Raw genomic sequence first — 25,062 nt, 5'->3', positions numbered from 1 at the left:
TTCATCGTGCCATTAAGCCATTTTTCCCATTTATGTAAATGGTACCCACATTAACCTTTTCTTCCCTGGTGAAAATTTCCTATTATGGAAAGGAAGACTGGATGACAACAGAATCATTTGTAAATCCCACACCAATTTCTTTTGCAGAAAAAGCACACCATAAAAGTTGGTTGTACTGCTAGTGCATTTCCAAATTGTATGCTAGCAAAACTTCCTCAGATCAATTTTCAACACAAATGACCCTCTTGAGAGAGTGAAAGTCAGTTGAGTGCTATAATGAGCGAGTTCTTTTAATTTGCTGGCTCAACTGCTTGATAAAGGTTAACATTTTAGTAGGGAAAACTGTGACACTCCACAGATTTACAATAAATAGCTGCTTCCCGACAGTGGCTTAAAGATAACTCCTGGTGATATTTACCACTGATGACTTGTCCAAATAGCTCTTCTGGAGTGTCCCCAAAGAATGGCACGCATCCAACCAGAAATTCATAGAGGATAATCCCCATGGCCCACCAGTCCACTGGCTTCCCATAGCCCTGCCTCAGAATCACTTCTGGTGCAATGTATTCAGGTGTGCCACAGACCTGAAAGATGATTGCAATATTAGAATAATTGGAATATTAGACATGCATTAAAATGAGCAAAAAGGCTAAACACCAATTATTTTGCCCAGAGTGCACCTGCTCAACCACATGGAAGCACACGGACAAAGGACTTAAAAACAGCAATTAATAAGCAGCTATCTATAATATAATAAGCAATGAATTACTTAAATGCCAAAGAAGGGAAGTTTAAAAGTCTAAAGTTGAATTATATGTAATGTTTAATTTCAAACTAAGCGTTTGACCCTGTTTAGTAATTTTACCCATATGAAAAAACATTCATCAACCTTAAATTTAAAATATGAATGCATTTTTATCCATCACTATTGGTGATAGATTTAGCATTCACATGGCCAAATTATATTCACACACTGGTTATTTCATAAAAGCATGACAGTTGAGATGGGTTTACCTTAAGTAACTTTACAATGAACAGATTGTGGGCACATGGTAATGAGGCATGCTTAAAGGGAAATGGGCCATGGCTGGGATTTTAGCACCTGTGATTGTACAATGCATCAAGACACTGGAGAGTACTCTACTGAGACTCCTGAATTCTTTACAAAAACAGTTTTCCATTTGTCTCTCTCACATTCTCACTTGTGTGCAATTAGATCGTTTGTCTTGCTAATAGACCATAATTTTGGGGGTGGGGGTGTGGAGAGGGGATTGCACCACTCAAAGAGGCCCAGGGAGAAAAATGGGAGCAATTTGCATTTTATTAAAGGTAAAGCTTACACAGACATCGACACCACCAGAACTAATGTGAAGATGGCCTAAACAAGTTGATGCAGAATTTCACTGCACTGTGCTTTGTATTTGTACAGAGCTGGGCAGCATCCAAGCTTACCTGCTTATCCAGGAACTCTCGAGCATCCTTCTCAATATGGCCCTCATAAAGATTGGTAGTCATGCTCATTAGTCCCACCTTGGATAATCCAAAATCTGTCAACTTTATGTGGCCCATGGAGGTTACCAACAAACTATGAATCAGAAAGACATACATGACAATAATTACACTGAAGCTGGCTCTTTTATATAAGTATTCCACCCTCTCTCGCATAGTCAGTTTGTTAAGACTCTTAGATATACTTGTATCAACCTTACCACAAAAGCCAGTCTGGAAAGAGGTGAAGTTATACAAAGATGTCAAATACTTGCATCTAACAGCTGAGTGTAATTTCCAAGGGAGGGTCAGCAATCAGACCCAGCTCATTTGTATGGAGCAGCCATGACAGCATCATTCACAATACTCTGAAACTCTTTGAAAAATTAAAGTGTGAAACCCTGACCCTTTTCCATTTTCAGAACAGAAAAATAAAAAAAGAAAATGCTATAAATAATTCCATGTCACACATCAGGCACTGAGATGGCCCAGACATCTGGGATTCAAATGAGACATAAGATAAAGAACTTGGGCAAAAAAATGGAGTGTTGTTTCAGATTTCAATGGCCAGTTCTAATTTAAATTTCTGCTTGTTAAGCAAAATACCGGTATTTCCTATATACACAAAGAACTCACATCTGACAGCTTTATGAATTTATACATTTAAAAATTTTCATTTAGATGGAAAAATCTAATTTTTCAATAGTATATGGACCATTATATTAATTTTATTTAAAAATTAAGGAATAGAGGAGGAAAAAAAGCAAGTGGAAGGAAATATGCCAAACTTTAATAGTGGGTGTCTTTGTGTGATCATATTGTGAATAATTTTTTTCTTCTTCTTAGGTTTTTCTATACTCTCTAAATTATCTGTAATAACCATAAGTCAATTTTATAAAAAAATTTTCAAGACACTTAAAATCTTTATATACTAACATGTAAAGCTTTAGAGGCATCTCAAATTGGTAAAGAAATCATGAAACATTTTAATAAATGTATCACAATGAATGTCTAGTCATATGAGGAAAACAGTTTATCAGACACCAAAGGAAACCCCAGATAGATGAAAAGTTGAATGAAAAGTTAATTTGCAAGCAAAATGGCATATATTATCAACTATATCAACTTGAAGTCAGGAAGGGTTATTTAAGTATGATGTCAAATGCAAAAACTATGAAGAAAACAACCTACAGAATTCTATGCGTGAAAATTCAAAATTTTACATAATTAAAAAAACTACTAGTTTGTTTTTTTTTTATTAGCCCTCACTTTATATTTTTTAGGAGCTCTGGTGGCGTAGTGCCTAAGGCATTTGACTGCTAACCAGAAGGCTGGTGGTTCAAACCCACTAGCCACTCCTCAGAAGGAAGGTTTGGCAATCTACCTCCGTAGTCATACTGCCTCAGAAACCCAAGGAGGGGTTGCCACGAGTTGGATCTGACTCGACAGCAGTAACTTCTTACTTTGTATTTACTTTTTTCTCTAAAGTTATTACTATATGCATCACAGCCTCTGAAGGACTATATAAAGATTACTATATATTGCTATTAAAATAACCTATTTGGGGATATCATAGGAGAACTTAAAAATGAGCAAAGCATTAAAAGAAAACCTTTATATAGATATGAATAAGAAACTTTTTATACTGTGTTAAAAAAAAAGACTTATATGTTTCAGCAGTGTACATACTTGTCTGGTTTCAAATCCCTGTGTACAATTCCATAATTATGTAGATATTCCAAGGCCAGGACTGTCTCAGCAAAGTACATCCTGGCCATATCAACAGGGAGAGGACCCATGTTTTTCATTAAGGTAGCACAATCTCCCCCTATGAAACAAAAGAAGATTCAGCAATATATTATCAGGTAGGATTCAAGAAGATCATCAATTTAGGCTGCAGAATTTCAAAGCAGAATCGTCCTTACTCAGAGACACAGAATACCATAGTCCTAAGTGAATTATGTTTTAAATAATCATTTTCTAATTTAGGTGGGGTGTGTAGAAAATACAGACTTTTATATTAAAAAAAAAAAAATTACTGTCATAGACTCAATTCCAACTCATAGCAACCGTTTAGGATACAGTAGAATTGCTCCCATGGTTTCCAAGGCTGTAAATCTTTACAAAAGCAGATTGCCTTATCTTTTTCTTATGGAATAGCTGGTAAGTTCAAACTGCTGAACTTCTGGTCAGCAGTCAAATGCTTTAACCACTATGCTACTGGAACTCCTGATTTTTATGTAAGTTGTTGTTATGTGCCCTCGAGTAGGACCCAACTCATAGCAATCCCTCCTTGGGTTTCCAAGGCAGTATCACTACGGACGTAGATTGCCCAACCTTCCTTCAGAGGAGCGGCCGATGAGTTTGAACTGCCAGCCTTCTCGTTACCAGTCAAATGCCTTAGGCACTACACTACCAGAGCTCCTTTTTATATAAATAGTACTCAAAAAGAGGAAGTTTGGCTCTGAAATGGAACTATACTTTGAAGAACACATAGCACAAATTTAGAACATGACAACTGAAAATATTCCAATATAAAACCTGGGGATTCCATTCAAATCTTAGCTCTGCTACTTAGTTGAGAGATCTCAGTCAAACTATTTAATCTCTCTGTGATGTGGTTCCTTCATCTGTGCTATCAGGACAGGACCCTTTTAGGATTATTATGAAAATTAAATAAGATAATATATGGAAAGAATTTAGAATATTATCTAACATAAATTAAGCATGTGATACAGGTTAGTTTTATTATAGTGGCTGCTATTAAAACGACCACAGCAAAAGGTTAATAAAGCAAAGTATTAGTGTGGTGGAAAGAATAATGGGTGGAAATCAGGTTAACTACATTTTTGTCTTATATCTACAACTAAGTAAGAAGTTTCTTTTTCTTGGGCTTCAGTTCACTCATCTCCAAAATAAAAAGGTGGAACTAAAGGGTTGTTAATGTTTCTTTAAGTTCTATAGTTTTTGTACTCTGTTCAATGGCAAGAACTTAAATTAGATACTTTAAAAATTTTCTCAGCCTTTGCCGATAACTCATTTTATTAACTTTGATTATATTCATAAGTCACGGCATGGCTACTCAAATTCCCAGAAAGTTAATGTAAAATTGATAGAAGTAAGATTACGTAGAGCGTATAAAAAGGAGCTCTGGTGGTATAGTGGTTAAAGCATTTGACTGCTAACCAAAAGGTCAGTGGTTCAAACCCACCAACTACTCTATGGACGATAGATGAGGCAGTCTGCTTCCATGAAGATTTATACCCTTGAAAATCCAGATGAGTTGGAATCAACTTGAGCAATAAGTTGCAATCAACTTGATGGCAGTGACAACATATAAAAGGTAGGTCACAACCTTTAGAATAAGGTTTTTATTTAAAAAAAAAAAAAAAAAAAAAAAAGCTGAAAATTGGGAAGACTGGTTGGCTGGATTTTCTTGAATGTGTATCCTTACCCTAACTCATTTTTAGTTTCACACCATAACAATATAGACCAGAAAGGATCTATTTTTATTGCATTCTTAAAAAAAAACAATTGTAATGAAAGCTTTTATGATATGTGATAAAGTAAATAGGAAAATCCCATCACCTATATTCTAACTTGAATGACCAATTTGAGAGGAGGTAGTTAGGATTAAAAGCTATTAAAAAAAGAAAAACAACCTTTTCCCAAATAGCACTAATTTTCCCTTTGTTATCGTAGAGTAGACACTTTATAAGCAATTATCAGAAGATAATGACTGGGAATACAGCCATCTCATTGCATGGCTTTAGTTCCTAGGTGGATACAGCCCTTCTGTGGCATAAATTCAGAACGTTTCACCACTGCAAAACAAGCAAGAGGTTTCTGGGTACAGGTGTAGAGTTTCTGGTATCGGAGACTGATTTACCTTCTACGTATTCCATGACCATGCACAAGTGGCGTCTTGTTTCAAAGGAGCAATACATGCTGACAACAAAAGGGTTTTCTGCAAAAGTCAGGATATCCCGTTCTACGAAGGCCTGCTGGATCTGGTTTCGGAGAATGAGGTTTTGTTTGTTTATCTTCTTCATGGCAAACCTCTGTCGCGATTCCTTATGCCGAACAAAGTAGACTGCCCTGAAAAGGAGCACAAACGTTGGGGTTCACAGGAAGAGAGGAGGTGAGGTTGTTTCTGAGATACAGTAAACCATGTGATCAAGGTTTTTAAGTTCATAGGGCAGCTGCACTTTAGCTGAAACAAGCTAGGCTAGTAGCTACAAACAGCCGGAGTCCTGAAATGGGGGTGTGGAGGGGAAGAGGCCAGGGGAATACTTTCGGGGGGGGGCAGTAGTGGTTCAGTGGTAGATTCCTGAATTCTATGCAGGAGACCAGGTTGGATTCCCAGTCAATGAACTTCTAGGAAGAAACACCTGGCAATCTACTCCCAAAATCAGCAAATGAAAACCCTGTGGGGATCACAACAGGATTGTTGTGCATCAGGTCACCATGAGTCAGGGTCCAATTCAACAACATTCCTTCTATGAAGGTCACAGGTCATACATAAGGCATAAATTCATCTTTACTGTTGAAGGAAGGAAACAGAAGTCCCCAGAATGAATTATTTTCCAATAGCTAACTGATGTTATCAGTTTTCCTTCCAAAAAAAAAAAAAAAAACCCAAATCCAACATATGTCAGAAGAGGAAAGAATTAACAAAATTACACACATATTATGAGCTACATCCTTTCCAGTGTGAGATATATGTTAGACACTTTTTCTCAATTGAGTAAAGCAATAGTTTTCTATACAATACCTTTGGGATCTGCAAAAAGGAATGGAGCTTCTTAGAGTACCTGATTTCCAACTGGAGACTAATTTACTTCTTATAAAATTTCCAGATCAATGAGAAATGTGTTATATGAAGCTGTCTTAAAACAAAAAGTAGCATGCTTCCTCACTATGGACCTCAGCATCTGATACACTGATTGCCGTTTCAATAGGAAATACATTTCCCAACATAGAGGGAAAAGGGTCCACCGGCAGAAATGCATTTCTGCTCATTCCAACCCATGGCAAGGTGCGACACAGCTTTATTGTAAAATGACCAGGTTGCACTAAATCTCTGGCTAAATTTAAAACTAAGCCTACTGCCACTGACTTGATTCTTACCCTGTAAGACAGAGCAGAACTGCTCCATAGGGCTTCCAAAGCTGTAAATTCTTACAGAAGCAGATTGCCTCATTTTTCTCCCACAGGGTAACATGGGGGTCTGAACCACTAACCTTTCGGTTAGCAGCTGAATGCCTTAACCACTGCACCACCAAGCTCCCTGAATCTCTGCCTAAAGCCCCACCCATATACTCTAAAGAGCCAGTTCTGGCTAGGTAATTACAAGAGATTGCTGGATGAGCAACAAAAAAAATGTCTTGATGGATTGGCTCCCTTTCTCACAAGTAATCGTGGGATAACAGGTTTGAATTTGCAGATCAGGCAATGGTCAAATATGTAACAATTTACCTACAGTCACCAATTATGGCAAAGCTCCAGCAGTCTGCCTCCTGAACACGTAAAGGGTTCTCTAAGCTGTGGTTTTCACTAGTTATTTTCATTAACCTTGAAAAATGAATCACTTATGCAAGGGGGCTAGGATCCCCTATGCTCCTATGGAACCAATATATCAGGGTGATCCACTGACATAAATTTCAATTACATTTAATTCTAATTTATTCAGTACTCATATGTTCCCCTTAAAGTGTTCAGCTAGTGATCTATTTTTTCAAGTATGTATATATTTATCTTTGTCTTCTCATTGTATCCATCTTTTTCCTTCACTCACAAAATTATACATTCATTTTTTGTCTAATAGTTCTCTATTTTGCTTTATTCCTTTTTCCATTCTTCTCACTTCTTTGGCTTTCTAGTTCTTTCATTATATAGTAAAAGCTCTCTTAACCAAACTGCACATGATCACCTCACTGGAAGCCTGGTGATGTTATTCCCAATGTAACTCTGGCAGGGGAGCTGGCCAGCCTGGAGCCCAAGGTTTTCAGCAAGTGACAAGTTGTCCTCTGTATGATGCCCAAACACATGGGCTCCTACTGTTGTTGTTAGTTGCCATCAAGTTGATTTCAACTCATGGTGACCCATGCGTGCAGAGTAGGACTGCTCCACTGGGTTTTTAAGGCTGTGACCTTTTGAAAGCAAACTGACAGGCCTGTCATCTAAGACACCCCTGGGTGATTTTGAACTGCCAACCTTTTGATTACTAATCGAGAGCTTCACTGTTAGCACCACCCAGGGACAACTGAGTTTAATTTCCACAGCTGTTTATGCTGGCTGGACCTGATAAAGCAATTAACTAAGTAAAACAAATACTTAAATTGATGACATATGAGTGTGGAAAGGTAAAGCATTGTTTATTAAAAAAAATCTAAACTGAACACTTTGAAATCTTGATAAAAGTGAGCTATTAGTAAAATTCTTCCTGATTTACTGTGGGTTAGGAAATTTTTAAAAGTTGGAAAAAATCATAAAAATCGATAATTCTACAGATTGCTTCAATCTTCTGTTTCTTTTTCTTGCTTTGCCTTTAAAAAAGCTAAAACTGTAACACTGAAATGATGTATTATAAATATGGTTTATATTGCCTGTCATAAAGATGCCTGGCCTTACATCAAAAGATCAGTAAATTTATATATATTTGGGTTAAATTAAAATGTTTAAAGTATGTATCATTTAGAAATGATTTCCCACATTGACCAACTTTCTAATTAACCAAGAAACTACTCCTTTCTGAATCAGATTAAAAACTTTAACTGTACTTTTCTTTTTCCTATTGTGGATCAGATAAAAGCAAGACTCCACACAAATGTTGAGCTGCTCCTAATCAGATGCTGGTAACAGTTCAGACAGATCCAAAGGAGCACAGAAAAGACCTTGTACTTGCCTTCAATGTATGATAAGCATTGGTAAACAAATATTATCAATATAAATAAACGTTACAAATATAAAGAGAAATTTTTGAAATAGAAAATCCTTTTTTAAAATGGAATTTAGAATTCAAAATGTGGAAAGAAAAAAATAACAGTATTTTTATGTAATCGTTTGCCTACTAAAAGTCACTTGGACTACAGCTTACTCTCCATCTCTTCCTTCAACAATTCACATTGAGGAAATTTAGCGGTGAAGACCCTTAGACATGTGATACTCTTGATTTTCACATTTAGACCATCTGAAGGTTGTCATTTTGATTTCCAATCAAGCATCACCATTTCTCACATGAACAACTGTTCAGCAATATGTTTGAGAATGAAAGGGAGTGGAGCTACAAGAACAGAGTTGTATATAAGTTTATATAAGAACAGAAAAGTACTTCAACCCCCGTTAGATTATGGTTCTGCCTAGGACTCTCTCTGTGGCACTGTGTAGAAAATGGTTTCAGTCTTTTCAGCTTTTCAGTTCATAAAATTTAATTTGACTTTCTGTTTTCCCTTGCCATGATATATTTAAAATAATCAGTTAATTCCTTAGAAAACACACCTAAACCAACTGAAATGAATTCCACAGTGATTTTGTTACCTTTGATCAAGTTGCAGAAAGAATGTGTTAGCATTTGCTGTTTTTTTTCTGTTGTTGTTTTATGTTCTTGGCTTTTTACATTTTTGTGCTTTGGGAATATTATTCTTAATGTTTCAATGTGTTTATTTGGTAATAATTGTTGTCTTTCTCATACCTCTCTTCCTTTCCTGTTAAGTTTCAAATCTATTTAAGTCAGCAGAGAAGGGAAGAGAGAGAGACAACAGCAGAGAGGGAGAGAGACATCTAACTCTTAAGTCAGGCTGTGAACTTTCCAAGTTTATAAAACTGGCCAGAAATGACCCGGCCCCACATTTCCCTGCTTCCTGGCCCCCAAGAGTTGCTTTTTCTGAGAAGCTGCTTCTGTCTCTCTCTCTCTACACTGACCTCCCTGTGAAATAGGAAAATCAAGGGTAGGAGGTGTTTCTGTGAGAGAAGAAACAGGGACACCTCTTCTCTGATACAAGCTTTACTCCTCCTATGCAGAACTGATATGTGGGAGGGTGGTAAGAGATGGAGTCAGAAGTGAAGAGGATCTAAGGCAGAATGGATCAGTCCTATCGGGAACATGAATGGCTAATGCGTATAAAATTATGCATGAATCTGACAGCACAATACATGAATCTGTGTGAGTAAATTTGCATGTGGGAGTGAGAGTGTAAGTGTTAGAGGGAAGCTGAGAGGAAAGGCTATAGAGAGAGTATATGGGGATGCATGCCAGCTTGCTCACACGGACCAGACAAAAGGCCCTGGTCCACTGAGGGATAAAACAGAATAATGGGCATTGCTGACAGAAAGAAAAGCAAAGGGAGGGAGAAATGCTGTGCCTTTCAAATTTGTTTTTTTTTCATTTTTTAAGATTTTATTCTTTCACATGAAAATATAGGGGTTTTAATTTAAAAATCCAGGTGCAAGAGCTCATTGGAAGAAGTAGGACATCTATACTCCAAATAAGTGACAGTAAAACCTGTGAAAGCCGGAACTTGTGTAAGGTGGAAACCTGTCAGAGAAGGAAAACTCAAATATATTCCACGAATAGAGAGTGATAGAAATGTACTAAGATTGCACCCTGTCAAAGGTGGAAAATGCACGAGATTCGAAAAACAAGGCAGTCCTGTCGAGGTCTGGCTCTCACAAGTTTCACTATCCCACAGTGCCTGGCACATCAGTGTCAGCTTCTGAAGTACTAAATGGTGTGAGATAGGGGCCAGGGAGTGCAGTGGTAGAATGCTTGTCCTCTGCCCAGGGGGCCTGGGTTTGATTCCTGGCCAGTGTATCTCATGTGTAGCCACTACCTTCTGTTGCTGGAGGCCTCTGTGTTGCTTTATGCTGAGCAGGTTTCAGGGGACCTTTTTGACTGGGAAGGACTAGGGAGAAAGGCCTAGCAATCTACTTTTGAAAATCAGTCAGTGGAAATCTATGCATCAGAATGGTTCGATCCACAGCTGACTGCTGATGCTGCAGGGCCAGATAGCATATTGTTCCGTTGTTCACCCTGAGTCAGGGGCCAAACACACAGCAGCTAATAACCATGAGTGGTTTCAGGGATGCTGAACCTCCAGTCAGGGATCCAAAATATGTTAACTAGAGAAGAAAATCTCATGTTTAACAAATGAGCAAATTGACCTTAAACATGAGTTACCACTGAGTCAGACATTGAAAAACTCCATGTGTTTTAGTGTGGCGGGTAGAAGCCCTTCTTAACAAAAATGTTGGTTAGTTGCCAGCATAACAATTGTCAAGAAGTCACTGAATTGGTATCACTTTGAGGCACGAGTGTGAACGGTACACCCTATTACATGTCTAAGACAATCTCTGACAGTTTGAGTTCATTCGCCCATAGAAGCATCTCACTTGTTCAGCCAGTTCACATACGCCAGCAATCAGCATCTTCAGTGAGTACGCCAGTGGGCGTAGCTCCATTCGAATTTCAAATTAAAAATAATTAAAACGTAGAGGAAATCTGTTGGAAATGTAATGAGCGATTAAATCTGAGAAAAGTGCAAGAGAAAAAAAGTTTTGGCTGAATGATGGAAGCTCTCACCGGCAGCTTGTGAGTCCATTAATGATTTGGCCTGCTTCCTGGGTGTTTACTGATACACAGCTTGTTTAACTTCTTGTATATTCCCAGCCATTCCCCAACGTGTGATACACCTCATCTACTACACAGTTGTTTAATTGCACTACAAATGAGTTTACTCAACCAATTAGAACTCCAAATACTGCTAAGATATATGCCTAAGTTTCACAAAAGTGGTACTTCACCGATAATTTGATCCCAGAATTCCACCGCCAGTAAAATTTAGGAGCACTCACACTCATATAGCCACAAATGCCACATTCAGTAATTTTCCTAGTGGAAAAGAGAGATCTCTGGATCATCTCCAAAACAAAACAGAACTAAAAACAAATAAACAAGAATTGCAAACAATTGCATACTAGAAAAATTTTCTTAAGTAGAAAACTTTTCATGAGGTCCTTAAAGGAAATAAAATATTACAGAAATATAGCATCAGAAAGTATTTATAAACTACATCAGGAAATACGTCATTTGACATAATCCTGAAAAGAAATCAGTGGTGCAAAAGAGGGCTCACAAATATTTAAGTTCTTCACTAAGTTAATGGCGTGGAAAATATTAGAAGTGAAAAAACAATAAGGGGAAACATCCCTTGTGGCACAACAAAAGTAGCTTTTATCTCATCTGCTCATATGTGTGATAAATGGCAATAAATGTCTATGGGATTGTTTATTGCTCTCCATATACAGATGGATTTGGGATTAATACTTAATTAAACTAGAGTTCTTGGGCTGTCTAAAATGGATCAGAAAGTAGTTTGGGTATTAATTATCCTTCCAAATGATTAGTAACTCAGAATGACGTGCCACAATTTGCCCTATGCCATGAGAAGGATATCATGTCTGCATAAATATGGATCAAGCAAGAGGCCTGACTAAAGAGTTCTATTTTTAAAATCCTAGTGTAATAGAAAGACTAAAAGGAATTTAATACTCTAAATTTTCAACCAACTTCTTATTTAAATACCTCTCTTACAAGGTTGACTGCTGGGTCTGACAGAAGTACTAATTCTCAAGTACTAATTCTCAAGTAATAATACTATACAAGAAATATACACACACAGAAATATGTGCTATATATGAAAAAAAAATCTAAAGCTATCAGGAGACTTACGTACTTCCAAAATCAAAATGGAAGAGTGAAGGAGCTAGAAAGAGAAATGTATAACATTTTTCTTTTCTTATATATTTTCTTTTGTTTTACAGGGTTGTCTTCTTCAACCCTCTAAAATAACTCCCTCTAGGACCCTGGATATGTTTTCTGATGGGCATCCAATAAGAAATGATTTTGGCTGCATACTACATGCATCAAGAATGGAGCTATGGTCTGAAAAGTAAAGTCCACACATAACATCTATTTGGTATTAAGATAAATGGGAAGAATATATTACTCAGGTGTGTTAAAATACAATAGAGAGATTTTCTTGAATTACTCACCCATAGGCTCCATTGCTAATCAATTTAATCGTTTCAAAATCACTTTCCCGAGGTTTCCTTCGAAGTTTCAGGGAAGCATTAGAGCTCTTGGAAATAAAATATGCAAGTTAAGAACAGTCCAGAATTTGAGAAAATGCTTTTTAACAAGTTAAATATTACATGAATTACATGCTCAGTCATTTAATATGCTGACATGCAGTACAGGCCGTCCCCAGGTTATGAATGTACAACCTGTAGCTATGAACCGATCCCCATAAAGCCATTATATTAAAAATTAGTACATACAATAGTTTGTAACAACCAACAGGCTACTTTGTGACACACATTAAAACATTATTATTAATTATTTTTATATGCCATCGAGTCGGAACTGACTCATAGTGGTTAGGTTTCCAAGGTGGTATCACTATGGAAGTAGATTGCCCAACCTTCCTTCCGAGGAGTGGCTGGTGGGTTTGAACTGCCAGCCTTCTGGTTAGCAGTCAAGTGCCTTAGGCACTATGCTACCAGAGCTCCTATTATTGTTATTACTATATTATTATGTTAAAGATGTTTTAGTGTATCTGGAAGTGTTTAATGTTTTTTATGCATAGAAAGGTACACTATATACTAAGACAAACATTTGACTAACTGATGTTAGATACAAACGGAACCTAACTGTTCCAACTTATTTACAAATTCCACTTAAAGACAGATTTAGGAATGGAACTCGTTTGTAATCCAAAGACTGCCTGTATTCAAATGAAATGAACCTGTGGGACAGCTTTAAAGATCAATCTTTCATAGCAGTGCTGATAACCTCCTCCTCAGAACACTGTCTCACTTACACTGAAACAAACCCACATTTCAGGGGATAAGGGCACCAATCTTTTTGAAAATTCCTGATATTAATTTCCCTTTGTCAATTACTTGTTAGTTCCATCTTAGTCTCTTAAAATTTTAAAATATAAGTTCAAAATATCACACCTTCCTTCTAGTTTCAGCCAGCCAGAAAAGTATGGACTAGAGCAGCCCAACATGTAGCCTGTTTGTCCCTGACCAGAGCATGTATATTATTCCTGTGGCAACCTCTCTTGTTTGAAAAAAGTTAGTGGCTGTTGAATGAAATACCCCAGAGTAGCACCCAAGAGTAGAATGTTGGCCTTTTATTCTATACCATAAGTTATCCCACAGTTAAGAAATCAATTTCCAAAAAAGTTCCTTAAAAAATTTAGCTCAAAGGATAAGAATAAATAAAGTGCTTAGGAACAAATTCTCTCAGATCCCATTTATCTTAGTGTTGAAAGAGTATATTCACAATATATTTGCTACTCTCTGTAGAATCTGGCATTCCCTTCCCACCTTCTTGTAAGAAACCTTGTGACTCTCCTATTCAATGCTGTTATCCATTGACCTTGTCATTCCACCCATCATTGGAAGGCATGGGCATCCACTTCCCACAGTCCCCTCTGCCCCAGTTCTCTCACCATACTGGGTACATTCTGTGTCTATACAGATAACTCAACTGACACTACAGCCTCTGGGTTCTTTGACCTCGTCTGAGAACAACAATCTCTCTCCTCTCCTTCTCCTTGATCTCTGGCCACAGGACCTGGATCACCTGAAAATGTTCCATCTCAGAAAACATAATTCAAGACCAGCAAAACTTCCTATCCCATGCTTTCCACTATGACTGCTCTTGCATGCCTCTGGGCTCTATACAGGGCCCTTTTCTCGTTCTCTCTTCCCTACCTGAGTGATCTCATTTATAACCTCAGATGACTTCTAAGTGATTTAAGCTTCCACCAAAAACTCTTAGTACAAGAACTAGAGGGTATCGACCTTATATACAACTGTCTGTCTGATGGCTCTTTTTGGATGTCTCAGTGGAACTTAAGTCTCATCACATCCAAAGTTATGACCATTATGATAAAAATAACAAAAATATCTATCTATTTGGCATTTATTATGTGGTGTTGCTGTAATAATTTTTCATGGGCTAACTCACTTAATCTTTTGTGATCTTTATGACTATACCTTTTTACAGATGAGGAAACTGAGGTACAGAGAGATTCCCACAGCTACTAAGATGTGGAGTCAGGTTTCAACTCCAGGTAATCTGATTCCAGAGTTTGGGTTCTTAGGCACTAGACTACCAGCTGCCCCTGCTTCCCTGACCACCTCCAACTTGTCTCATTCTGGTCCCTCTCTTGGCATTCACAACTAAGGAGAATGGCACCAGCATCCAGTACCTTTCACCTGTGCCACTGCACAGCCTCTTAACTGACTTCCCATGGCCACCCCTGCCTGCTCTCCCAGCCTATCACTTTCTACACTGCAGTCAGAGTGATTTTTCTAAGCTAGGTACTCTGAATGTATCATCGCCCTGTACTTCCCCTACACATATACACTTCCCCCAAAGCTCAATAGCTTCTCATTGTCCTTAAGAAAAGGAAACGCTGACAACATGAGCAAAAAGGACCTACATGTCCAGTTTTTACATCCTGTATTGACAGTCTCCCTTGCTCTTGGCCTCAGATGCATCCTGCTCTCTTGTGTCACAGAACCTTTGCCCCTTTCTGTCTTCTCAACCTACTTATTTCTCACATCTTGGTTAACGCACATTCCTTGGAAAATCTCTTTGGACCTGCCAGACTAAGGTTATGAACCAACCCTGTTTGTGCCTCTTTATGTTATGCTCTTGTCATATATGTCCTTTTAAGTTCATATATATTATTCACGTTTGTCACTTTCATATTTTTTGTGTGACTTCTTTTTATTAATATCTGTTTCTCTTTGTTTGGAATGGCTAAAAACTGTATGTCCCCTGTCTGGCACAGTGCCTTGCACATAGCAGAAACACCATAAATATTTGTTGAATAAAGTAATTAACACAGCCAAAATCTCCATATGCCAAAAAATAGAAAAACAGCATCACATTTCATCAAGAAATATACTTACACTCAATGATTCATCTGTTTCTGGTGTTTCTGCTGTTCCACTATCATAGTTTCCCAACTGAGCCATTTCTAAGTTTTTTTTAAAAAAAACAAAATAAAGTTTAGGAAAAGTAGGCAGGGCAATTGCAATTAGACAAGAATATTACACTGAAACAAAAGAAAAATTATTTCTCCAATATTAAAAAAAAAAAGGCAAAACTAAGAACTTATCCTGTACTTCACTGTACTATGTAAAAATCTTAAATCCAAAATGTTAGGAATCAGTGACTAACATTCTGAAATTGTTTATTATACACCCTTCCCAGGAATGTCATTTCTTATGACCACCTAGACAAAGGAACTTTAGAGACTGGGCCTTTATTCTAGCTGGCAGGATTCACTGGCTAATGCAGTCACGGCAGTTTGGAAAGGGCTTGGGGAAGAGGGTGTTCAACAGCTGTGCTTATAGTCAAATATCTAGGAGAGGTAAGACTTCCCAGGCTCTGAGAGACAAGTAGGATGCAATGACCACAATTTCGTGATGATTCTCAAGTTGTGGTGAGAATCCCTTGTTCCATTCCTTCACATCCACTGGAAGATCTCCCACCAAGTAAGCTAAGCATTTGCAATTTATCAGGGAGGAATTAACAGCAGTGGTTAAGAGGGGTTGAGAGATGGAAACACTTGGGTCACCACCAGGGTCAGCACTGAGGGAACTTTAACCTGGCTGAAGCTGAGGACCCTTCACCTGTAAAATGGCAACAGTATTACTTATCTCTTAGGGCTTTTTGTGAGTATAATACATGATAATGCATGTAAAGCTCTTATTAGTATGTTGCCTAACAAAAATTAAGTGCTTATTAAATGTTGACTATTCTATATTATTAAGGAGCTCTAGCAGCATAGTGGATAAGGCATTTGGCTGCTAACCAGACAGTCAGCAGTTCAGACCCACCAGCCGCTCCATGGAAGGTAGATGGGACACTCCATTTCCATAAAGATTTACAGCCTTAGAAACCCAGTGGTGGTTTCTATGAGTCAGAACCAACTCGATGGCAGTGAGTTTTTTTTTTTTTTTTATTATTATTCTATTCTATTATTATTAATTACATCATGTAAAGTAGTTAAACCTGGGCTGGATACCACATGCTTGATACCATCTTTCCTACTAATCGGTGGTCTAGTTAGGAGAGACAAAGGCATCTAATCAATCCACACTGGAATGTATCCCTGAGTTTATACAAGTAAATGAGAAAATAAAATTCATCGTACTGCTTATTTTTATCTTTACACTTTTTTTTTAAAGTATGAAAGAATTTACTGCAAAATTTTGACAGCGGTTACCTCTGAATGGCAACATCACAGGTAATTAGTATTTTCTTTCATTATCTGCATTTTCTAATTTTTCAGGATTGAACATGCATAATAAAAAGCTGTAGTTTTTAATAACATTTTTATATGCTTCCAAAGTCACTTCTTAGGTTCTTGGTTCATGTATTGATATACCATGCTTTAACTTATTTTTTGGTGAGATTCCATGTAAACAGTATAAAATAAAACAATACAAGTTCAAGATCTATGAAATAACTGGAAAGTGACACTATATTTCAATTTACCTGTAGGGGAAATTCTAGAATAAGAATGAACTCAGTACAAACTATATGTTGCTTTCATGGTGTCATTCAAACATTATCAACATCCCATGTGACTAGCACGTTGGATTTATGGACTTGGAGGTGAACTGAAATGTATTCTGTTGGAGGGGCTCTCAATGAAATGGGTGGAATTTAATATTGTTTATATAAAACAGCAGCAACAGCAATTAGTAAGCAATTACTACATTTCAAGTGGAGCACTGGAGAGTCAGGGTCCTTGATGGATATGCAGGTTCAATTCCTGGCCAGTGTACCTCACTTCCAGCCACCACCTGTCTGTCATTTGAGGCTTACAAGTTGCTATGTTACAGAACAGGTTTCAGCAGAGCTTCCAAACTAAGAAAGACTAGGAAGAAAAGGCCTGATCTACTTCCCCAAATTAGCTAGTGAAACCCTATGGGTCTGCAAACGATCATGGAGATGGCACAAGGCTGGACATAGTTTCATTCTGTTGTGTATGGGGTTGCCATGAGTCGGGCTGACTTGATAGCCACTAACAACAACATGCCTTGCAACATTCAAAACAACCCTGCAAATAGGTACTATTATTTTTCCATTTTTATGGAAGACTTGAGGCACATGAAGACTTGTAGTGTCCTGCAGGCCATGCAGCCTACAGTACAGCCAAAGTGTAGGTCTGGGCAGTAGGGCTCAAGACTCACTTCTAACCTTCAAAGGACAGGCCTTAAGTATGTTAACTTAGATACTGACAAGGAGAAACAACATAGATCTGAGTTTATAATAGTTTATAAAATTACCTGGAGAAGTCATATTTTAAATGAAAGCAAATAGAGTGAAAATATCTTCAAATATGATTCAAGAAAATTAATGGTTAAGAGTTAAAAACATAACTCCCAGCAATAAAATATCTTACTGTAGTGGGTTAAATACTTTAGCCCCAAAATTCATGTTTACTCAGAACCTCAGAATGGAACCTTATTTGGAATAAGGATCTTTGAAGACGTTATTAGTTAAGGATCATGAGATGAAATCATCCCGGTTTAGGACGGACCTTTAATTCAATGACTGATGTCCTTATAAGAAGAGGACACACACAAAGATAAAAGAAGAAGGCTAATGCAGACAGAAACAGAGACTGGAGTGATACATTTATAACCCAAGGAAGAATATCCAGAAACCGTCAAAAGCTGGGAGAGAAGTATGAAACTGTTACTCTCTTAGTGTCCCCAGATGGAACCAAGACTGCCAATACCTTGACTTTGGACTTTTGGGCTCCCGAACAGTGGGAGAAACCATTTCAGTTGTTTTAAGCCACTATGTCTGCGATGATTTGTTACAGTGGCTGTAGAAGACTAATGTAATTACTAACATCCAAACTTGTCAAAGATCACTATTTGTATGTCTATTTTTCAAAGTCTCTGTAAAGGTACATAAACGGGCCTCAGATTATTTACCGACCTAAGCTCAGCTTGCAGTGATATTCACTGCCAGGTAAGAAAACTGTGAAGAACTCACTCAGTCTACAACTCAAGTGCTGACACAACCTTAACTACACCAGCGTGAAGAGTCACTATAATATACTTTGACAGCCTCCCCCACTCCAATTATTCTCATAAAAAAACAAATTAAAAGATGTTTATGTTTTAAATAGAATTTCTGCTAAGTAACTATTATCTGGGAAATACATATTATTTGCAAGCAGTGGGTAGTAATGGAATGGAACCAAGAGTCAGCTTTTGAAGCAGGGAGCTAAGGCATCATTTTGTAATGCCTGAAGAGATTTCTAAAACTCATCTAAATACCATTAAACATCTGCTCTTTTTATTTCATTGATTTAAACCATTTCTGAAGACTCATGATTCAAAAAGGTAAAGATGATAATTTAAAAGCCATGGGGAAAATCTCTCCCCAGGGAACTTTTCAGAAAAGCAGCCACCAGTCTCTGATAAGTGATGAATCTGTTGTGGTATTGCTTTCAGTACAGTATAAATTTATCTGACATTATCTCCCAGTAATGCATGCATCATTTCCCTGGAAGCAAAGATACAGTGGCCATAGGAACAAACAAAGCAGGGGAAATAGGGGAGCAGGCACAGAACAGTAGGTTCCCAGGCTTCAGATGGGACAAAACCCCCTGCTAGTACTTAGCACCATTACAAACAATTTGGCAAGATCAACACTGTTTGCAAATTCAGTTTAATGAATCAAGAAGACAATTTTGAATGGAGTATTCGACACTTGTTTTTGAGTCTACTTAGGCAATATATAACCTAAGTGTTTTAAACAACAATCTCAAACTAGAATGAACTAGGAAGGGAGGCTGGGAAGAAGGGGTGAGGAAGGGGAGGGAGGTGTGCTTTACCAAAATTGGATTTTTAAAAAAATCACTAATAGGATAATTTGTGTTCTTTGGATATAAAAGAATTATGTCAGTTTTTTATTTCCATCAACCCTAATCTTTTATAAGCTTTAAGAAAACATGTCTTCTTTCACTATCTTGTATATTACTATTTTTTATACTTTCTTAGAACAAGCAAGCAAAAACATACCTACCAATATTGCACTCAGTTTAATCTATAATCAGTTCTATTACTCCCCAATTACTTTAAATTTAAATGTCATTTAGTGTCATTTTCAGATTAATTATAGTTAATGTCTTTAGCGGTATTTTCAAAATTAAAACTGCCCTCCAGAACAATCCAACTGAGCTTTGCAGGAGTAAAAATATTGTGAGAAGATTGAAATCTAAACCCTTCTGGGACACTGGCATTCCCAGGCTGACAGGCCTCTAAGATTTCAAGGTCTGTCCCCAAAATCTAGGTAAACACAAAATGGGTCATATCCATTTGCTCCTTCAGATTCAATTCATGGCTAATTCCTTCAAATTACAAGCAGTCCTCAAGCACGGGATCTTCAATAGATAGAAGCATGAGGGAAACACGAGCCAAAGTACGAGGGAAAAAAAAAGACTGGTTGCTGAGTTCTTATACGCAGCCATGGAGCATAAGCAAGTAAAAGGTCGGCCCCACCAAGGCACTCACTCACCTTCCAAAGGATCCTTATTGAGACCCAGCTGGCTAATGATGTACCTTGGGATGTCAGTCTTAATACCCTGCCCTTCTTTTGCATGGCCTTCTGCCGCTTCCAGTAGGTAGTAAAATTCTTCAGGATCAAATTCCTAGCAGAAGACAAACACACATACTTCTATGAGCCAAAGTTTTCTGAGATTTTATTACATAAATCCCATTCACAGTAAAATTGCTAGATGTACATGGTTGAGGGTTATTTATAAAGAATAGGAGGCAAATGGTTTTGAAAACTACATTATTTCTCACTTCATATTCTAACCTATAGGGGAAAACCAATACATTTATGCACTTGGTAACCCAAAGATAATGCCCATTTCCGAATCCCTTATAATGCCACTTTGAAGGTACTGTATCTCACTGAAAATGAATAGGTCTGAATTTTTAAAGCACCTTTTAAGCAAACTTTTAAAATCTGGAATTTCATCCAGAAGTCTGCTTCTCTCCCTGTACAGCTAACTACAAAAATAGTCACGTCAGAATACATTTTCTCAAAGGTCTTGCAGGGAACTCCTTTAGAACAGGGGTATCCAAAAATATTGGAAAGAAAAATCTCAAAATCACCACTTTCTGTCAGTGTGAACTTTAAAATTAAACTATTAATGGTCACATAATATTAAGATTCAAGAAAGAAAAATATAAAACTAATGCTTCTAATTACTTCTTTTTCTTTCTATAAAACTTTAGTTAAGTATTCTTTCTATATATTTTATTTTCTTTGATAGTCTGTTTTTTTTCAAGTATGTAATAAAAATCAGGGTCACATCACTCTAGATGGGAGGCCACACTTTATGTGTTGATGTGTTGTAAACAATTATGCTTATAGATTTAAAACATAGTCAGCTGTAATTCCTAGATTTTTTTTTTCCCTTAGGATATATTTTCCCTCCATTCTGATTAAGACCACAATAGGTAACTTCAGAATCTTAGCATTTCATCTAAGAATGACTCAAGAATTTCTAAAAGCTATACACACACACACACACACACATAAAATTTAAAAAAAAAAAAAGCTTGCTTCAAGTGGAGTCAAGCCAAGCCAATGTATACTCACAGTGCCCTTTACATAAATGTACAAGGACAGACAGGGCAAGCCTGGGAATTGCAGGTAGAAGATGACAGGTCGTGGAAACATCCTCTAAAGCCTCTGAAACTTCAGCTATATCTGGGCTTCAAACAGTATTGAAAGCAGCAAAATTTTCAAAGCTAGTTCTAAGTTCATTTGTTTCTATTGCTGAAAGGTTCTCCTTTTATTTTTTTTTTTTTCCTGATTATGAGTTATTACTATAAAAAATTCATTTCTTCCTCTAAGGCAAGATCTGCTCTTAGCATATCTGTTGCTGTCCAGAGAAATGTGTTTTAATGCTAAATGGCATTTTCAGTCAAATCAGACAGCTGTAGGAGTACAAGCACTTAATTTAAAACTTTTTGGAATAAGAGAAGCAGTAAAAAACAAAGTCTCCCTCTACCTGCATTTCTCGCCATGTAGTTAGTTCTCCTCTCTAAGGGTACCCACTGTATTTTTTTTTTTTTTTTTTCATTTATCCTTCCAGAGACACTCAACAGCAAATGACACTTTTGATTCTGTGATTCTAAAGGTCTTTGCCATTGATAGAAAGCCCTGCCCCATCACTCCTCTACTTTTTTCCTCAAGATTTTCCTCTTCAATGTTTCACAATGCAGTGGAATATATTTATAATCTGTAAACATTTTTACTTTTATAAAAAAAATGAATGCTTTTTTTTTACCAAATCAATACATGTATGTACATAATGTACGTATGTTATGTATGTATATATGTATTAAGTCTAAAAAACTGTGGTGTACTTGGTTTTTTAATTCCTTTACTGACTAAACCAAACCCACACCAAACTCACTGCCGTCAAGTCAGATCTGACTTATTGCAACCCCTCCTTGGGTTTCTGAGGCAGTATCACTATGGAAATAGATTCCCCAACCTTCCTTCCGAGGAGCAGCTGGTGAGTTTGAACCACCAGCCTTCTGGTTAGCAGTCAAATGCCTTAGGCACTATGCCACCAGAGCTCCCTTTACTGGCCAGTAGAACTTAAAAAGTTTTTATGCTATATTAAGTACTTTAAAATAGAGAGGGGAGGAAAGTTTTTTTATGGTTGGAGATGGTCATCGCGGCTGTGAAATCAAATGTACATGAACTGTTGAATGTACAACAAATCTGCTTTGTAAATTTACACCCAAAGCACAATTAAATAAACAAAATGTTCTGAAACTGAAAAACAAAAACAAAAAAACACACCACACAATTCTTTGGTGAAAGCTTTCTAGTTTTCTAATTTTGACTACATCTCAGTCAAAATTTTATAAAATTAAAAATTTTAAAACAGGAAAATGATCACTGGCCAAAGACTATACAGTAAAACCTGCGGAAGCTGGAACTTGTATAAGGGGGAAGCTTGTCAGAAAAGGAAAACACAAATGTTTTTGACTAAGAGCAATCGAAAAGTGGAAAGATGACACTCTGTCAAAGGTGGAAAACATGCAAGACCCAGAAAAATAAGGCAGTCCTGTGGAGTTCTGACTCTCATAGTTTTTACTGGATGATAAAATGAACCAGCCTCTGAAAGCCTCATTCCTTCAGGTTGGGGATAAGGCCTTACTGTATTCTCCCAAACATTTCCTTAACAGGCCACATTTTAAAGACAATAATTATAACCACAGGTCACTGTGTATCATATTTCTGATTTCTCTCCCTCTGCATCTTGGCAACTCCATTAAGTGAGGCACAGCAAGCATTTTAAATTAGCTGTGACATAAAGTAATTACGCAGAGATAAGCTCAAGTACATTATTTCATGATCATCTTTCAAGTTTGCCCAGAATGTGATATGACTATCACTTAATACAGCAAAGGTCCTAGAAGTCTGACTTATCAGAAAAGAAGAAACACATATGGATGTCCTCATCAACATGCACAAGTTGCAGCTTCTTGTGAATCTTCCCATTTAGCCCTGGTCTTTGAAGCCAAGTGAAACTGGAGCTGTCTGCCGCTTACTGCCTTCCCACAGTTAACAGTAAATAACGTAGTCAGGCACTTACCAGGCACTCTAATAACCGAGCAGGGCGGGCAATGACGATTAGGATCTTTCGGACTAGTTGTTTAATAAATGCCAATTCTCCACTTTCTGAACGATCATGAGCCTGGGAAAGAGCAATGAAAAGAATGATGATACAGAGTTGCTCCATTAAATGGAAAAGAAAATCAGCAAAGCATGCTAATTAGATAATTACAAATATTCAAAAATTAAGTGATTTAGAAAATACTTTTAAAATCTCTGCAGGATAAATGAGCATTAGCGCTTCATAAACGGACACTATTAAACTTCTGTATCTACCAAATGGCTCTATTAGCTAAACTTAAATTGCATATTTTTAAAATTGATTCTCTGTTTTAAAAACCAAATGTTATAGCTCTTCATGTGAAGCATCAATGAGAGATATAAAGAGTTTATGAGACATTAAGTACATGGTACAAGTTAAGTGGGCAGCTGACCAGGATCCTTGATTTTCCCAAGTTAACACCTTACATGAATGAAATGGCCAACATGGTTATATTTGTAAAAGACTGAAGGACTGCATTTGCTATTCTCGGCATTTAGCATGTTCATGGAAAAAAAAATACATATACATGTGTGTGTATGTATGTGTATATATATATATATATATATATATATATATATATATATATATATAATATGATTAACATATAAATCAGTCATTTCATGACATGTAAAAAGCATACAATGTTTTATTTATTTAAATGTTAGCTACATAATGTTTATACTTAGATACACATATATGAATTCAATTTTACATATTAAATATTACCTAGGCACTCAATTCAGTAAAACAGACTGACAATTTTTATTTTATTTCATTTTATATATCACCTACATGTGAAATCTACTAAGCCCAAAAAATATTCAGAGGAAAGTTCAATTAGTTAATAGCCATTTGTATTTTCATGAAAAAAGAGGCAAATTTGTGTCAAAGCAGGCATAAAACCAAAGTTTTAAAAGTTCTAACCTAAATATCTATGCAAGTTCACTCTTTAATCATGCTTCAGTTTTAAATGTTTATGATTTACCTTTACCTGAGGATTAAAAATAATACGTATAAAAGTGATGCTGGTACAATATAATGCAGTTTCACACATATATGGAAATAAACATTTACATTCATGCTTGGGTGAACTTTATCATAAGGACCAGCTCTTTCCCCATGAAAAGAACTGATAGACCACATCTATTAAAAATGCTTATACTTAGCAGTAATGTGTATAGTCAATTTAAGCCATCAAATCAAAGGCTATTTTCCAAAATGTAGACACAGAAACAATATACAGTCAAAACAACTAAAATTTAAATAACATAAACATAGGGAAAATGACTACGGGTGAGTAATGGTTCAATAGAAACATTCAAAGAAAATCAATTAGAAACTGTAACTATAGGGACTAACTGACCCACCCACTACCATCAAGTTGATTCCAACTCATAGCAAGCTTTCGAACAGAGTAGAACTGCCCCGTAGTGTTTCCAATGCTATAAATGCTTAGAGAAACAGACTGCCTCATCTTTCTCCCATGGAGTGGCTAGTGGTTTCAAACTGCTGACCTTTTGGTTAGCAGTTGAATGCTTTAACCACAATTCAAAGGTATCAACTCTTCTTGAGTCTTTCTTATTCATTGTCCAGCTTTCACATGCATATGAGGTGACTGAAAACACCATGGCTTAGGTTAGGGGCACCTTAGTCTTCAAAGTGACATCCTTGCTCTTCAACACTTTAAAGAGATCTTTTGCAGCAAATTTACCCACTGCAATATAGCATCTGATTTTATATATATATATATATATATATATATATATAT

General features: G+C 36.8%; 1 protein-coding gene across 1 annotated transcript in view; it reads right to left on the bottom strand.

Moving 5' to 3' along the window:
- The window catches only part of MAST4 (microtubule associated serine/threonine kinase family member 4), a 202,722-nt gene that overhangs the window by 41,904 nt on the left and 135,756 nt on the right, over window positions 1–25,062 (bottom strand). The window contains exons 8-15 of the mRNA XM_042782093.1: window positions 23,232–23,333; window positions 20,120–20,252; window positions 15,481–15,548; window positions 12,541–12,626; window positions 5,378–5,586; window positions 3,178–3,316; window positions 1,453–1,585; window positions 419–584 (exon numbers count right to left, since the gene is read on the bottom strand). Of these exons, the coding sequence (XP_042638027.1) occupies window positions 419–584; window positions 1,453–1,585; window positions 3,178–3,316; window positions 5,378–5,586; window positions 12,541–12,626; window positions 15,481–15,548; window positions 20,120–20,252; window positions 23,232–23,333 (1,036 nt within the window). The remainder of the gene's footprint in view (window positions 1–418; window positions 585–1,452; window positions 1,586–3,177; window positions 3,317–5,377; window positions 5,587–12,540; window positions 12,627–15,480; window positions 15,549–20,119; window positions 20,253–23,231; window positions 23,334–25,062) is intronic.

This window comes from Orycteropus afer, unplaced genomic scaffold (genome assembly GCF_000298275.1).
Source record: "Orycteropus afer afer isolate SDZICR_OR568_19922 unplaced genomic scaffold, OryAfe1.0 scaffold00242, whole genome shotgun sequence".
Lineage (NCBI taxonomy): Eukaryota > Metazoa > Chordata > Mammalia > Tubulidentata > Orycteropodidae > Orycteropus > Orycteropus afer.
Note: the sequence above shows the minus strand (reverse complement) of the source record. Positions and strands in the feature narration are given on the sequence as shown.